Below are 15,199 nucleotides of genomic sequence, written 5' to 3' on the forward strand. Positions count from 1 at the left end.
TCAACGAAAATATCCGGTCCTAGACCGGATTAGATACGGTGTCCTGTATGTGTTTGACCAAGAAAAATCTCGAAGGGAAATGACAAGACTCTAGACACCCTGTGGAAGCTGTAGGTACTGCAACCTCAGTCAATTAATTGTGGTTCACGTTTATCAATGGGTTCAAGTAGCGCATGGATATATTTTCCCCATTTTCAGTGATCAGTTTTTCCTGTGCTTTTCGATGTAAATGCCGTTCTGGTAAAGCCACAGCAGTGATTTAACCAGTTTTTTAAACGTCTGAGTGTTTTCTATCCACACAGACTAAGCAAATGCATATACTATATTCCTGGCATGAGTAGCAGGGCGCTGAAATGTTGCGCGATTTTTAACAGAATGTTCAAAAAAGTAGAGGGTCGACTGAAGAGGTTAATGTAATAAATGGCTGACAATTAAATAACGTGCCATAGAATGCTGAAGCAGCCCCCAAGGTGTGGTTCAGTATGACGCAACTTTTAAAGGAGGAACCACTGTAGAACCTAAAAGGGTTATTTGGCTGTCCTCGTAGGAGAACCATTTGAAGAACCCTTTTGGATTCCATGTAAAACCCTTTCCACAGAGGGCCTGATATCTATGACCTGATATATTTACATTAAAATCAAAAAATTTGATGTAACACCAACAATTCACGAGCTGTAGCATCACACATTTAGCATAAATCTCTCCTTAAAGCCAATAAAGCAATCACAACTTTCCCCTTTTGTAAAGCAAGATAAGTTCACCTACATGTAATGGCTCCCCAAGGCTGCCAGGGAACAATTTGACTGTTACACACAGAAAAAAGTAATAGACCTCCTAGACACTGAGAATAGAGTTGACCTGAACACGCCTCTCTAGTAATAGGCCACCCTGGTGACAGAGGAATAATTTGACTGTTTACAGAAAGTTGACAGTCAGACAGGCAGTTTTATAAGAGGCGGTTGGCTGACATGCATAAGATGATAAATAGGGTGTCTGGTGATAGACAGGGCGGGACAGTTGAGGGATGGAGGGATGGAGAGAGAGGTGAGAGCTGAAACAGATGGAGAGATGTCTGGAAACCATGATGTGTGCTGTCATGCCAGGCTGCACTTCTGATAGGTCATCTTTGTTAAATCACCTTGTCACACTTACATGGAGAAGCTCACTGAGAAGAATCTCTCTCTTTCAATACCATAGACAAACTCTGAAGTTGAGAGATGGTAAAGAGGTGAAAAGAGAGAGAACAAACTTCCTTGTACATGATCGTTTTGAACCCTGACTGCCCGCCTTGACCAGTTTCAATCAATAACAAATGGGAGCATCTGTGGAATCAACACCTGATGAGATTTACTGCACATTAATATACCTGCACACAGCTCATTGTTGTCAAGCTGGCAGTCAGTGTGGACCTAATGTCCACGCTGAATGTGTGGAACTCCGAATGCTACAGAATGTTCTATCTGGTGCAGCTTGATGACCTCATCACTCACCTGATGCTCTGTGATTGGAGGACGTCTGGGTCGGTGGCGTTGAGTAAGGCCACAAAGCTTCCCAGGGGTACGTTCTCCATCTTGGTGACCTGAAGGGGGTCGGGGAAGAAGACTGGTCCTTCGTTGACGTCCAGGATGGTGATGTGTACGGTGGCTGTAGAACTGGAGCCGTAGCCCACATCTGGCACCAGGGGGTCCTCGTTCTCCACCTTGATCAGCAGCGTGTGGAACACTAAGCTCTCATAGTCTAGAGGCTGGAGGAGGAGAGGAGTGGAGAGGGGAGGAGAGGGGAGGGGAGGAGATGAGATGAGAGTGTTAATCATGTAGTTAACACTTCCACACTGAGTGGACAAAACATTAGGAAAACCTTCCTAATATTGAGTTGCACCCCCTTTTGCCCTTAAAACAGCCTCATGGACTCTGCAAGGTGTCGAATTGTTCCACAGAGATGCTGGCCTATGTTGACGCCAATGCTTCCCACAGTTGTGTCAAGTTGCCTGGATGTCCTTGATACACATAGGAAACTGTTGTGCGTGAAAAACCCAGCAGCGTTGCAGTTCTTGCCCCACTCAAACTGGTGAGCCTGTCACCTTCTACCATACCCCGTTCAAATGCACTTAAATATTTTATATTGCCCATTCACCCTCTGAATGCACAATCCATGTCTCAATTCACCCTCTGAATGCACAATCCATGTCTCAATTATCTCAAGGCTTAAAAATCCTAATTTAACCTGTTTCTTCACCACTGATTGAAGTGGATTTAACAAGTGACATCAGTAAGGGATCATCGCTGGTCAGTCTATGCTATGGAAAGAGCAAGTGTTCCTAATGTTTTGGACTCTCAGTGTGTAACAGGTTTCTCTTATAGTATGTCAATAGTGTAGGAGAAAATTACACATGAGAGTAAAGGGGCAAACTGCAGTGTACTAGAGTGAAACATACAACGTTACCAAGGTTACAAATATCCTGTATTTCTGTATCCTGTATTGCTATATTGCATGATAACACACATTTATTGGAATAATGAGAGCAATAAAAACTGTTGGTGCTACAGGTTCTTTACTGTGCAAGCTGTATGTTCATATCTCCAGTGAATTGGCCAAATCGTGCCGTATATAATATCACCATCCAACTTGCCTGTTACAGTGAGACCAAAAACACACCTTTATTAGCTTTTCCATCAACAAGAGAGATGAGAGATATTTGAGAAAGATAATTAAGAGAGACATTTGAGAGATAATTGAAAGAGATATTTGAGAGAGATAATTGAGATAACTTTCGGGCCCTGTGGTTACCTTAATGAGGGAAAGCATGCCCTCATTGTTGTCAGGGTTGGTTTGGATCTCAAAGCTCTGGGTGGGGTCACCTTTGATGATGGAGTAGATGGCTCGCCACGCCCCCGTCGCAGGGTCATCTCTGTCGTCCACAGTCAGGTTGACCACCACCCCTGTGGAGCCCTCATCCACATTGGCCTGGAACTGGAGGAACAGAGAGAGACAGAGGGACAAGACTGGTCAACTGACATATAGACAGCTGGTTTCTATTCAGTGGTCTGGAACTGGAGGGACAGAGGTACACTATTGGTCAGCACATACAAGGGCATCTGGAAATGTGTCAGTTAGGTTTAAAATAAGGTTTTTGCATTCTTCATCACGTCAGTGGACTTGGCGCTGACAAGTGAGGGATAGTGTATGTTGTTTTGTACAAGGTAGATTACCCAGTGTGAATCACGCTCGACTTGAAGTGACTTACATTTAGAGGCTATTAAACGCACCATGTTCTCTCCCTCGCATTATTCACATTTCTGGAAAGCTATTCAGTTGAACATGAATCCAGTGTCAAACTCGTCTCTCTGTCCTTCAGATGGTGTGATGAAAGAAACATACAGGAACTCAAATCCTTCTGTTCACCTGATTTAGAATTCCTCACAATCAAATGTAGACCGCATTATCTACCAAGAGAATTCTCTTCGATTATAATCACAGCCGTATATATCCCCCCCAAGCAGACACATCGATGGCTCTGAACAAACTTTATTTAACTCTTTGCAAACTGGAAACCATTTATCCGGAGGCTGCCTTCATTGTAGCTGGGGATTTTAACAAGGCTAATCTGAAAACAAGACTCCCTAAATTTTATCAGCATATCGATTGCGCAACCAGGGGTGGAAAAACCTTGGATCATTGTTACTCTAACATCCGCGACGCATATAAAGCCCTGCCCCGCCCCCCTTTCGGAAAAGCTGACCACGACTCCATTTTGTTGATCCCTGCCTACAGACAGAAACTAAAACAAGAGGCTCCCACGCTGAGGTCTGTCCAACGCTGGTCCGACCAAGCTGACTCCACACTCCAAGACTGCTTCCATCACGTGGACTGGGATATGTTTCGTATTGCGTCAGATAACAACATTGACGAATACGCTGATTCGGTGTGCGAGTTCATTAGAACTTGCGTTGAAGATGTCGTTCCCATAGCAACGATTAAAACATTCCCTAACCAGAAACCGTGGATTGATGGCAGCATTCGCGTGAAACTGAAAGCGCGAACCACTGCTTTTAATCAGGGCAAGGTGTCTGGTAACATGACCGAATACAAACAGTGCAGCTATTCCCTCCGCAAGGCTATCAAACAAGCTAAGCGTCAGTACAGAGACAAAGTAGAATCTCAATTCAACGGCTCAGACACAAGAGGCATGTGGCAGGGTCTACAGTCAATCACGGACTACAGGAAGAAATCCAGCCCAGTCACGGACCAGGATGTCTTGCTCCCAGGCAGACTAAATAACTTTTTTGCCCGCTTTGAGGACAATACAGTGCCACTGACACGGCCTGCAACGAAAACATGCGGTCTCTCCTTCACTGCAGCCGAGGTGAGTAAGACATTTAAACGTGTTAACCCTCGCAAGGCTGCAGGCCCAGACGGCATCCCCAGCCGCGCCCTCAGAGCATGCGCAGACCAGCTGGCCGGTGTGTTTACGGACATATTCAATCAATCGCTTGCTGTTCCCACATGCTTCAAGAGGGCCACCATTGTTCCTGTTCCCAATAAAGCTAAGGTAACTGAGCTAAACGACTACCGCCCCGTAGCACTCACTTCCGTCATCATGAAGTGCTTATCACCTCCACCCTACCTGACACCCTAGACCCACTCCAATTTGCTTACCGCCCAAATAGGTCCACAGACGATGCAATCTCAACCACACTGCACACTGCCCTAACCCATCTGGACAAGAGGAATACCTATGTGAGAATGCTGTTCATCGACTACAGCTCGGCATTCAACACCATTTTCTCCAGTTTTCTGCTTCAAATTTGTAGATTTGATAGGGAAGCTGAGAGGTCAAATATACTTCTAATATTTTTACTGCCAGGTTTATACCTTCACTATTACAGTGGAACATTTTGTCCAGGAAGTTGTCTAAAAGGGATTGACTTTGATGTTGCCTTATTGTTTTTTTGTGGTAGGTTTCCACGCTACATTCTTTCCATCTATAGCATTTCTTAATATTACTCAGTTCCTTTGGCTTTGATGCCTCATGATTGACTATTGCTCTGTTCAAGTAGACTGTGATTTTGCTGTAATCTGATAGAGGTGTCAGTGGGCTGACTGTGAACACTCTGAGAGACTCTGGGTTGAGGTCAGTGATAAAGTAGTCCACAGTACTACTGCCAAGAGATGAGCTATAGGTGTACCTACCATAGGAGTCCCCTCAAAGCCTACCATTGACTATGTACATACATCGCGGGCGACAGAGCTGCTGGAGTTGAGACCCATTTTTGTTGGTCATGTTGTCATAGTGGTGCCTAGGGGGGCATATGGGGGAGGGAATGCTGTCACCTCCAGGCAGGTGTTTGTCCCCCTTTGTGCTGAGGGTGTCAGGTTCTTGTCCGGTTCTGGAATTTAGGTCACCACAGACTAGTACATGTCACTGGGCCTGGGAATGATTGATTTCCCCCTCCAGGATGGAAAAGCTGTCTCCATTAAAGTATGGGGATTCTTGTGTGGGGATATAGGTAGCACACAGGAGGACATTTTTCTCTGTTAAGATAATTTCCTTTTGAATTTCTAGCCAAATGTAAAATGTTCCTGTTTTGACTAATTTATTAGAGTGGGTTAGGTCTGCTCTATACCAAATTAGCATACCCCCTGAGTCCCTTCCCTGTTTCACACCTGGTAGTTTGGTGGATGGGACTACCAGCTCTCTGTAACCTAGAAGGCAACCAGGGGGTCCGTCTCCTCTATACCATGTTTCTTGTAGGATGACAATGTCTATATTTACGATTTTACGATCCCCGCAGGTCTGGGAGAGTGTCTCGCTGGTCTGGGCGGGGCGTCTATAGATCTATTCTCCTGTGTGAAGTTGGGGCTGCGTTAAAGAGCGATGTCCTTTAGGGTCCAGGCGAATGTGGGCACTGCTGCCTTGTATAGGTGGTCGTGGTCATAAAGGCTGTTCAAGTCCAGGGTGGAGTGGTGGGCCAGGTAAACATTTGGTTTTGAGGCACATTCACAGGAAATACTTGCGTTTAACCGCTGTTTACCCGCTGTAGAAGAAGCTTTTTCTATCGCTCCCTTGAATGCTGTGGCCACCCTTTCCTGCTGGGCTCTCAGGTCGTTTGTGCCTGTGTGTATTATTATGTGGCTAGGTGAACCTAGTTGGTCCTCAGACAAAAGGTCTAGGGCACGCTGGGTGTGCCCTAAAAATTATTGTATATATTTCCTGTTTGAGTCCATAAGGAGTACAATCTGTGTCATGTGTATGTCCTCAGTGGGGGGGGGGGGGGGGTTGACAGGGGGGGTGCTCAGAGGGGGTGAAAGCCCCTGTGCTTGGGGTTCTTCATTTGTCTGTCCCGCTGTGATGTCGAGGCTGTGGTCAGGCTCTGGGGTGGACTGTTCTGCTTTGGTGTCAAGACTATTGTTGGGAGCTGAGGTGAGCTGTTCTGCTGGATTCTCTGCGTGGGTGGCCACCTCTCTAGCAGGTTGTTCTCTGTCACACGCCATCCCTTCACCCTCTCCTCCAGAAGTCTGATCCTCTCCTCTAGATCTCTGTTCTTCTCCCGCTCATGCTTTTTATCATGTTAAAGTTGTCTCACCACAGTCTAGAGTGCAGATATGTCTCTCTCCATCTCCAGCACTCCGGGTCTGGTTAAGGGGGTGTTGGGCTGGACTGTTGTCTGGGTCTGTGCTGACTGGAATGTAATCACCTGCTGTTCCAGATCCACCTGCCTTTCTCCAGCTGGGTAAATGTATCCTTCATTTCAATAAGGGAGTAGAACTATGTGCTGGGAGGTTGACTTTTCGCTTGGGGTTGCTCGTCTGTGGGGTTATATAATGAAGAGGTCTGGTCTGACCTGCTCGGGGTGGGGGTATCTTTCTCAAGGGAGAGCTTCTCCTGCTGAGCTAATTCTTTGATTAGGTGGAAGTCCAGCTGAAACTGTTTGGGGTTGCCCTGTACCAATACTGTTGAAGACCTATAGAAATGTATATTAGTCCTCGTTGTCAAGTATCTTGAAATTCCACCCATCAGCAACACCCTCCCTCTTAACAGAGGGGTAGTGTGTTGACATAGCACTGTGCCATGCCAGGGGATGGTTTGTGTGGAAGATGAGGTTGCTGATGTTCCCATTTTTATAATAGTCAGCAAAAAGTGTCTCTATATTTCATAAGGAGCTTCATTTTGTACTCATTTCTTGTCTTATTATTCTTCACATACACAGGGCACTGTATTTGACCTATCTATTAACAGCGGAAGGCAGCTTCTAAAGCCTCTCCATTAGGTTGGAGTAGACTGTGAGACTCTCCTGCCATTGTTGTGCTGAAGGACTGACACCTCTCACTTGACACGTCAGTACTAATTGAAGTTGTATCAAGTTTAGCAGCCTTCATTTAGCATTCAGTCCTTATAAAGTAATGTAATGTATTTTTCTTCTTGGCGTTTGGAAATAAAATATAGCTTCAGACTAAACATACTCACTCAGGTTGGATGGTGTTTTCAGGTTTCTGTTGTTTACCAGAGCATTTGCTGTATAGCTTTGGAATAATAATCTTTGGTAGTTGTAAGCCTTCCAGGTGATTCAGTAATCCCATCCAAAATCAGGTTGTAGGTTTTGAGTTTTGATTTTGAGTGAAGGTTATGTTGTAGAGTGTAGCATTCTGTATATGTCCCTGACAAAAAAAATCAAAGTTTATCTAACTCTAAATCTCTATATATTTTAAGAACATGCTGAAACATGCAGGAGCTCATCTGCTCATGACATGTCTGTCTGTCTCTCTCTCTTTCTCTCTCTTCTCTCTCTCTTTGACTTCTCTCCCTCTTCCAAGCAATGAGAGGTCGGTTTCAATCAGCAGTCAGCAGTTCTCTGTCCCCTAGTTCCAGAGATTGTCTCCTTTCAAAGGCATCATCCAGGCCAATCTCCCAGGCTAGTTGGTGTGGATGGAGTGTTTATTTTAGGCTTGACCAGGCCCATCTGACCAGACCCTGCTATCATCCCTGTTCAACACAGTATGAAGGCTGTCCTCATTCAGCCCCAAGGGGATGGGGTGGGGCGTGGTGATGTTCACCTCTCTTGGGAATGATCTGACTCAGAGAGAACATGCGGCCAGGGGACACTAATACTGGTTGTGTTCCACATGGCACCATATTCCCTTTATAGTGCACTACTTTTGACCAGGGTCCATCGGCTGCATTTGAGACACAGACTCCCTATCTGTCTCTCTGTGAATGCCAGGTTAAGAAGTCTGAGGGCTGTACTGAGGCTATCCGGGGTGAAGTAGCAGCACTAAAATATTCCATAGCTCACATCACCTGAATGTAAAGTTTGTGTGGAAAGAAAGAGATACAGACATATGCATGCAAGCACACACACACACACACAAAGGACCCTGTTTTTGTAGCAGCCCTTAATTAGATTTATATCAGAAATGTATTCTGCTTGGCAAACACTGTTGCATGGTGCATTGTGAAGCGGAACACTCTAGAAGCATTACTGCATCCAGCCAACAGCAATTCCCTCTCTCTCTGTTAGGACCATTACTGTATCACAGCGTACAGTCTAACATTTCAAACACAGAACACTATGTTAAAGGAAAGTGTTGTATCCCAGATCACAGTGTATTCTGTCAGGATGGTATTGTGTCATAGATTACCACTCGATCTCCCAACACCGTGAGCAAAAACATAGATTTTTGCCAAGAACCATTTTCAAAAACACACTTTAAACAACGCAGTCATTTAGGCTATTGAGGAAGGTAACAAAATGTTATTCTGAAGGAGAGAAAGAGAAAGAAAGAAAAATAAACACAGAGAGCGAGACAAATACAGAGAGAGAGAGAGAAGCAAATACTTAGAGAGAGAGACCTTAATCTAAACATTTCAAATAGAAAACCGAAGAAAATTAACAATGACAAATGGTTTGATGAAGAATGCAAAAACCTAAGAAATAAATTGAGAAACCAGCAGCAAACCACCCTGCATCCCACTGCTGTCTTGCTTCAGAAGCTAAGCAGCGTTGGTCCTGGTCAGTCTCTGGATGGGAGACCAGAAGCTGCTAGAAGTGGTGTTGGAGGGCCAGTAGGAGGCACCCTTTTGTCTGGTATAAAAATATACATATATATCCCCAAAATAAAAAAATCCATCCAAAAACATGAACCTATGCCTTCACTATGGTGAATCACTAAAACAATACAGAAATACACTATGAAAATAGAAGGAACAGCATAACAGAAATCAGCTCAATGTAATTGAAGAATCGATAGAATCTAACCACTTCTGGGAAAACACTAAACAAACAACAACACAAAGAGATATCTATCCAAAATGGAGATGTATGGGAAAACCACTTCTCCAATCTTGTTGGCCCTATAACAAATAACAAACAGGAAAAACATGATCAAATCCAAAGCTTAGAATCAACTATTAAAGACTACCAGAACCCACTGGATTCTCCAATTACATTGAATGAATTTCAACACATAAAAGGCCTGTGGGGTTGATGGTATCCTCAAAGTAATTATAAAATATACAGACCACAAATTCAAATTGGCTATAACAAGATCCTTAGCTCCGAAAGTTTCCCCGATATTTGGAACCAAGGATTGATCGCCCCAATCCACAAAATTGGAGACAAATTTGACCCCAATAACTACCGTGGGATATGCGTCAACAGCAACCTTGGGAAAATGCTCTACAATATCATTAACTGCAGACTTGTACATTTCCACCACAATGAAGACAATGTACTAAGCAAATGTCAAATTGGCTTTTTACCGCATGACAGACCATGTATTCACCCTGCACACCCTATTTGACAAACAAACAAAGCAAAACAAAGGCAAAGTGTTCTCATGAAAGTGGTGCAACATTATAAAATCCATGTACACAAACAACAAGTATGCGGTTAAAATTGGCAAAAAACACACATTTCTTTCCACAAGGCCATGGGGTGAGACAGCTTAAGCCCCACCCTTTTCAACATATATATCAACGAATTGGTGAGGGCACTAAAACAGTCTGCAGCCCCCAGCCTCACCCTACTAGAACCTGAAGTCAAATGTCTACTGTTTGCTGAGAATCTGGAGCTTCTGTCCCCAACCAAGGAGGGCCTACAGCAGCACCTAGATCTGCTGCACAGATTCTGTCAGACCTGGGCCCTGACAGTAATCTCAGTAAGATCAAAATAAAGGTTTTCCAAAAAAGGTGCTGTTGCCAGATCCACAAATACAAATTCCATCGAGACACCGTTGCCCTATAACATACAAAAAACTATACATACCTCAGCCTAAACATCAGCGCCACAGGTAACTTTCACAATGCTGTGAATGATCTGAGAGACAAGGTAAGAAGGACCTCTATGCCATCAAAAGGTACATAAATTAGGATCTGGCTAAAAATACTTGAATCAGTCAAGGAACCCATTTCCCTTTATGGTTGTGAGGTCTGGGGTCCGCTCAGCAACCAAGAATTCACAAAATGGAACAAGCACCAAATTGAGACTATGCATGCCGAATTATGCAAAAATATCCCACGTTCAACGTAAAACACCAAATAATGCATGCAGAGCAGAATGAGGCCGTTACCCGCTAATTATCAAAATCCAGAAAAGGGACGTTAAATTCTACAACCACCTAAAAATAAATGATTCCCAAATCCTCAATAGCAAAGCCATCACCTACAGAGAAATGAACATGGAGAAGATCCCCCTAAGCAAGCTGGTCCTGGAACTCCCTTCACAAACACAAACAGACCCACAGAGGTCCAGGACAGCAACACAATTAGACCCAACCAAATAATGAGAAAAATAAAAGATAATTACTTGAAACATAGGAAATAGGAAAGCTTTGACTATGTACAGACCCAGTGAGCATAGCCTTGCTATTAAGCAAGGCCGCCATAGGCATAGCTGGCTCACAAGAAGACAGGCTATGTGCACACTGCCCACAAAATGAGTTGGAAACTGAGCTGCACTTCCTAACCTCCTGCCAAATGTATGACCATATTAGAGAGACATATTTCCCTCAGATTACACAGATCCACAAAGAATTCGAAAACAAACCCAATTTTGATAAACTCCCATATCTATTGGGCGAAATACCAGTGTGCCATCACAGCAGCAAGATTTGTGACCGGATGCCACTAGAATACAACCCATGTTTATGTTATTTATTTTCCCTTTTGCGCTTTTACTATTTTCACATAATATGACATTTTAAATGTTATTTTGGAACTTTTGTGAGTGTAATGTTTACTGTAAATTGTTATTGTTTATTTCACTTTTGTTTATTATCTACTTCACTTGCTTTGGCAATGTTAACGTATGTTTCCCATGCCAATAAAACACTTAAATTGAATTGAATTGAGAGATAGAGAGAGAGAGACAAATACACACACACAGAGAGAGAGAGAGAGAGAGAGAGAGAGAGAGAGACCCTGTCCTGATGTTAAACCTCAAACGGGATCCTCAATGGAAGAGAACATGATAGGTTGCTGAGCACCATGACATCCTGTTCTATGTCTCCTCTCTTACACCACACACTGATTAACAAGCTGCTATAGCGACAAACCAGACCTCAGTCTCCCATCTCAGCCATGCTGTCAGATGAATGTATTCAATCTCTGGGCTGTTGCCACTTAGCCCTGCCCTGCTACTGATAAGACCCCAATACCACTGAGTGTACAAAGCAACCAGCGGTGTGAGAGAATGGGGGAAATAACCACCAACTCAGGCTCTCCTGGGTATGTGTGCTTCTACAATGTGTGTGTGTGGTTATGTGTGTGTCTGAAAAAAAGGGCCATCGCTACAACACATACTGCTTGTTAACTGTAAAAATGTCCTGTCTTATCTCTCCGTGCACTCACCATTTGTTTCTGACAATGCATGCATATTGATCTAATCTGGCTGTATAATTGGAGCAGGGGGTAAATATCAAACCTCATTAACACCATTTTGGAAAATACCCATTCCCCCCTTCATTCATCATGCAATGCCACCTGGCACTATGAGCCTGTTGGAAGGCAGCGACCCTGGCTTTATTTCAGTTGAGATGTCCTCTCTATGTGCTGTCAATGAGTGGTGTCTACACTGCCTGTCTGTCAGTCCCTGGCCTTCCTCTCAGCCTGCACTAATGTTAAGTGGAGTGAAGAGGAGAATGAACATCTCTCTATCTCCACCTCTCTCTCTTCTCACAGTGATAGAAATTGTACCATCACACGTCCATCATACACATCTTTTTACACCTCAACCCATCCTTCTCGGCGGCAGCCCCCCCTTCCTCTGACAGACCGCAGAGAAGAGAGATAAAAGTGCAGAGATCCCCGACCGTCAGACATAATGGCTTATGAATATAAATGTGGTTTGATTTGGTTGGTCTGACAGAGATACAGCCATGCAAGGAGAGAACACAGAATACAGCAGAGCAACTGTTCATCTTAATGGAAAGTGCTTTGTGCCACGTTTCTGTGGCCCCGTAGATTGAGCTGACAACAAACACACAGTGGCATGTCACTTTAGTCCCTGGGGAGACAACACTATTCCCTTAAGGAGCCTTGCCATCACAGCCAAGATTCTAACTCTCAAAGGTACATGTCTTTCTACAGACAGTAGTGTTCTCTCTCCCGTTCTGCCTGCTGGCATCATCTGACCTGACTTCACAAAAACAACTGAAAAGCCCCCAAAGAAAAATCCTATGCTGCAACTTTTCTCATTATTTTTCCACTTAGGTTTGATACTTTTGAAAGGTTAATTTATTTGAACTGTGCATGCTCTTATTCGTATGTGGGTAATTAGCATGCTAGCAGTATTTTGAGAAAATATCCTCCTAAAAACACACACACACACACACACACACACACACACACACACACACACACACACACACACACATACTCTCTCACTCTCTCCATTCCTCCTACATCTTACATACATGGGCCAAGGAAGGTAATGAGCTTACCTGCATCATTATTAAATTTGAAGAGATCCAGCTCAAGCTGTTCCCATAGATACACTTCAGCTGAACATGTGGCACAGAAAACCAGCTCTGCCTTTATTAGTTGTTATAACTATAACAGTAAAATGGACTCTAATCATTGCATTAACCTAGACAGTGAAATAACATCAATACTTTTCAACCAAACTTGAACATAACAACCTGGCTGACATCTATAACAGACTTGTGTTGCTATGCAGGTTGCTTTGTACATATACAATGAAGGCAATGTAAATAGCTTTGTTTGCACCTTGAACCCACAGAGAAAATTATGTACACACTACTGCCAACTCGTAGCTTCACGGGAAAAGATGGGCACACAAAAAACAAGTTCCACAGTCAATTATAACCTTACAACTAATTAAGTCCTCTAGTGACAACAGCTTCTCGCCAACTACAGTTTGCCACCATGTATAGTAAAAGTGATCAGTGTGTGCTTCACCTCAGAGTGATGTCATTATTGAATGGACAACAACCTTTTTTTGTACACAGTTTCAGTTAAAGATTCAGCCTTAACACCTTCTAGGCATCCAGTATGTAAAGTAAGTATGAAAAAAGTTCCAATGTTTTTTTTCTAGTTCACTTTCAGAGAAACGGTTATATTTTGCATTTCAGATAGAAAGGATCAGCTAGGATTCAAAGGCATGCAATAACAACCACTACTACATTAACTGAACACGAAGCTAACTGAGCTTGCACCACCTGACCCAATGCTTGACATGACAAAAGGCTACAGTTGTGGTATGATATACACTGCTCAAAAAAATAAAGGGAACACTTAAACAACACAATGTAACTTCAAGTCAATCACACTTCTGTGAAATCAAACTGTCCACTTAGGAAGCAACACTGATTGACAATACATTTCACATGCTGTTGTGCAAATGGAATAGACAACAGGTGGAAATTATAGGCAATTAGAAAGACACCCCCAATAAAGGAGAGGTTCTGCAGGTGGTGACCACAGACCACTTCTCAGTTCCTATGCTTCCTGGCTGATGTTTTGGTCACTTTTGAATGCTGGCGGTGCTTTCACTCTAGTGGTAGCATGAGACGGAGTCTACAACCCACACAAGTGGCTCAGGTAGTGCAGCTCATCCAGGATGGCACATCAATGCGAGCTGTGGCAAGAAGGTTTGCCGTGTCTGTCAGCGTAGTGTCCAGAGCATGGAGGCGCTACCAGGAGACAGGCCAGTACATCAGGAGATGTGGAGGAGGCCGTAGGAGGGCAACAACCCAGCAGCAGGACCGCTACCTCCGCCTTTGTGCAAGGAGGAGCAGGAGGAGCACTGCCAGAATCCTGCAAAATGAACTCCAGCAGGCCACAAATGTGCATGTGTCTGCTCAAACGGTCAGAAACAGACTCCATGAGGGTGGTATGAGGGCCCGACGTCCACAGGTGGGGGTTATGCTTACAGCCCAACACCATGCAGGACGTTTGGCATTTGCCAGAGAACACCAAGATTGGCAAATTCGCTACTGGCGCCCTGTGCTCTTCACAGATGAAAGCAGGTTCACACTGAGCACGTGACAGATGTGACAGAGTCTGGAGACGCCGTGGAGAACGTTCTGCTGCCTGCAACATCCTCCAGCATGACCGGTTTGGCAGTGGGTCAGTCATGGGGTGGGGTGGCATTTCTTTGGGGGGCCGCACAGCCCTCCATTTGCTCGCCAGAGGTAGCCTGACTGCCATTAGGTACCGAGATGAGATCCTCAGACCCCTTGTGAGACCATATGCTGGTGCGGTTGGCCCTGGGTTCCTCCTAATGCAAGACAATGCTAGACCTCATGTGGCTGGAGTGTGTCAGCAGTTCCTGCAAGAGGAAGGCATTGATGCTATGGACTGGCCCGCCCGTTCCCCAGACCTGAATCCAATTGAGCACATCTGGGACATCATGTCTCGCTCCATCCACCAACGCTACGTTGCACCACAGACTGTCCAGGAGTTGGCGGATGCTTTAGTCCAGGTCTGGGAGGAGATCCCTCAGGAGACCATCCGCCACCTCATCAGGAGCATGCCCAGGCGTTGTAGGGAGGTCATACAGGCACGCGGAGGCCACACACACTACTGAACCTCATTTTGACTTGTTTTAAGGACTTTACATCAAATTTGGATCAGCCTGTAGTGTGGTTTTCCACTTTAATTTTGAGTGTGACTCCAAATCCAGACCTCCATGGGTTGATAAATTTGATTTCCATTGATAATTTTTGTGATTTTGTTGTCAGC

The 15,199-nt window shown here is 44.4% G+C and overlaps 1 protein-coding gene across 1 annotated transcript in view; it reads right to left on the minus strand.

Annotated features, from left to right (window-relative positions):
• Nucleotides 1–15,199, minus strand: part of LOC115109350 (cadherin-13-like) — a 635,591-nt gene that overhangs the window by 111,386 nt on the left and 509,006 nt on the right. Inside the window, exons 10-11 of the mRNA XM_029634155.2 lie at nucleotides 2,788–2,970; nucleotides 1,491–1,744 (exon numbers count right to left, since the gene is read on the minus strand). Coding sequence (XP_029490015.1) covers nucleotides 1,491–1,744; nucleotides 2,788–2,970 — 437 coding nt within the window. The remainder of the gene's footprint in view (nucleotides 1–1,490; nucleotides 1,745–2,787; nucleotides 2,971–15,199) is intronic.

The sequence above is a fragment of the Oncorhynchus nerka genome, linkage group LG25, assembly GCF_034236695.1.
Source record: "Oncorhynchus nerka isolate Pitt River linkage group LG25, Oner_Uvic_2.0, whole genome shotgun sequence".
Taxonomy (NCBI): Eukaryota; Metazoa; Chordata; class Actinopteri; order Salmoniformes; family Salmonidae; genus Oncorhynchus; species Oncorhynchus nerka.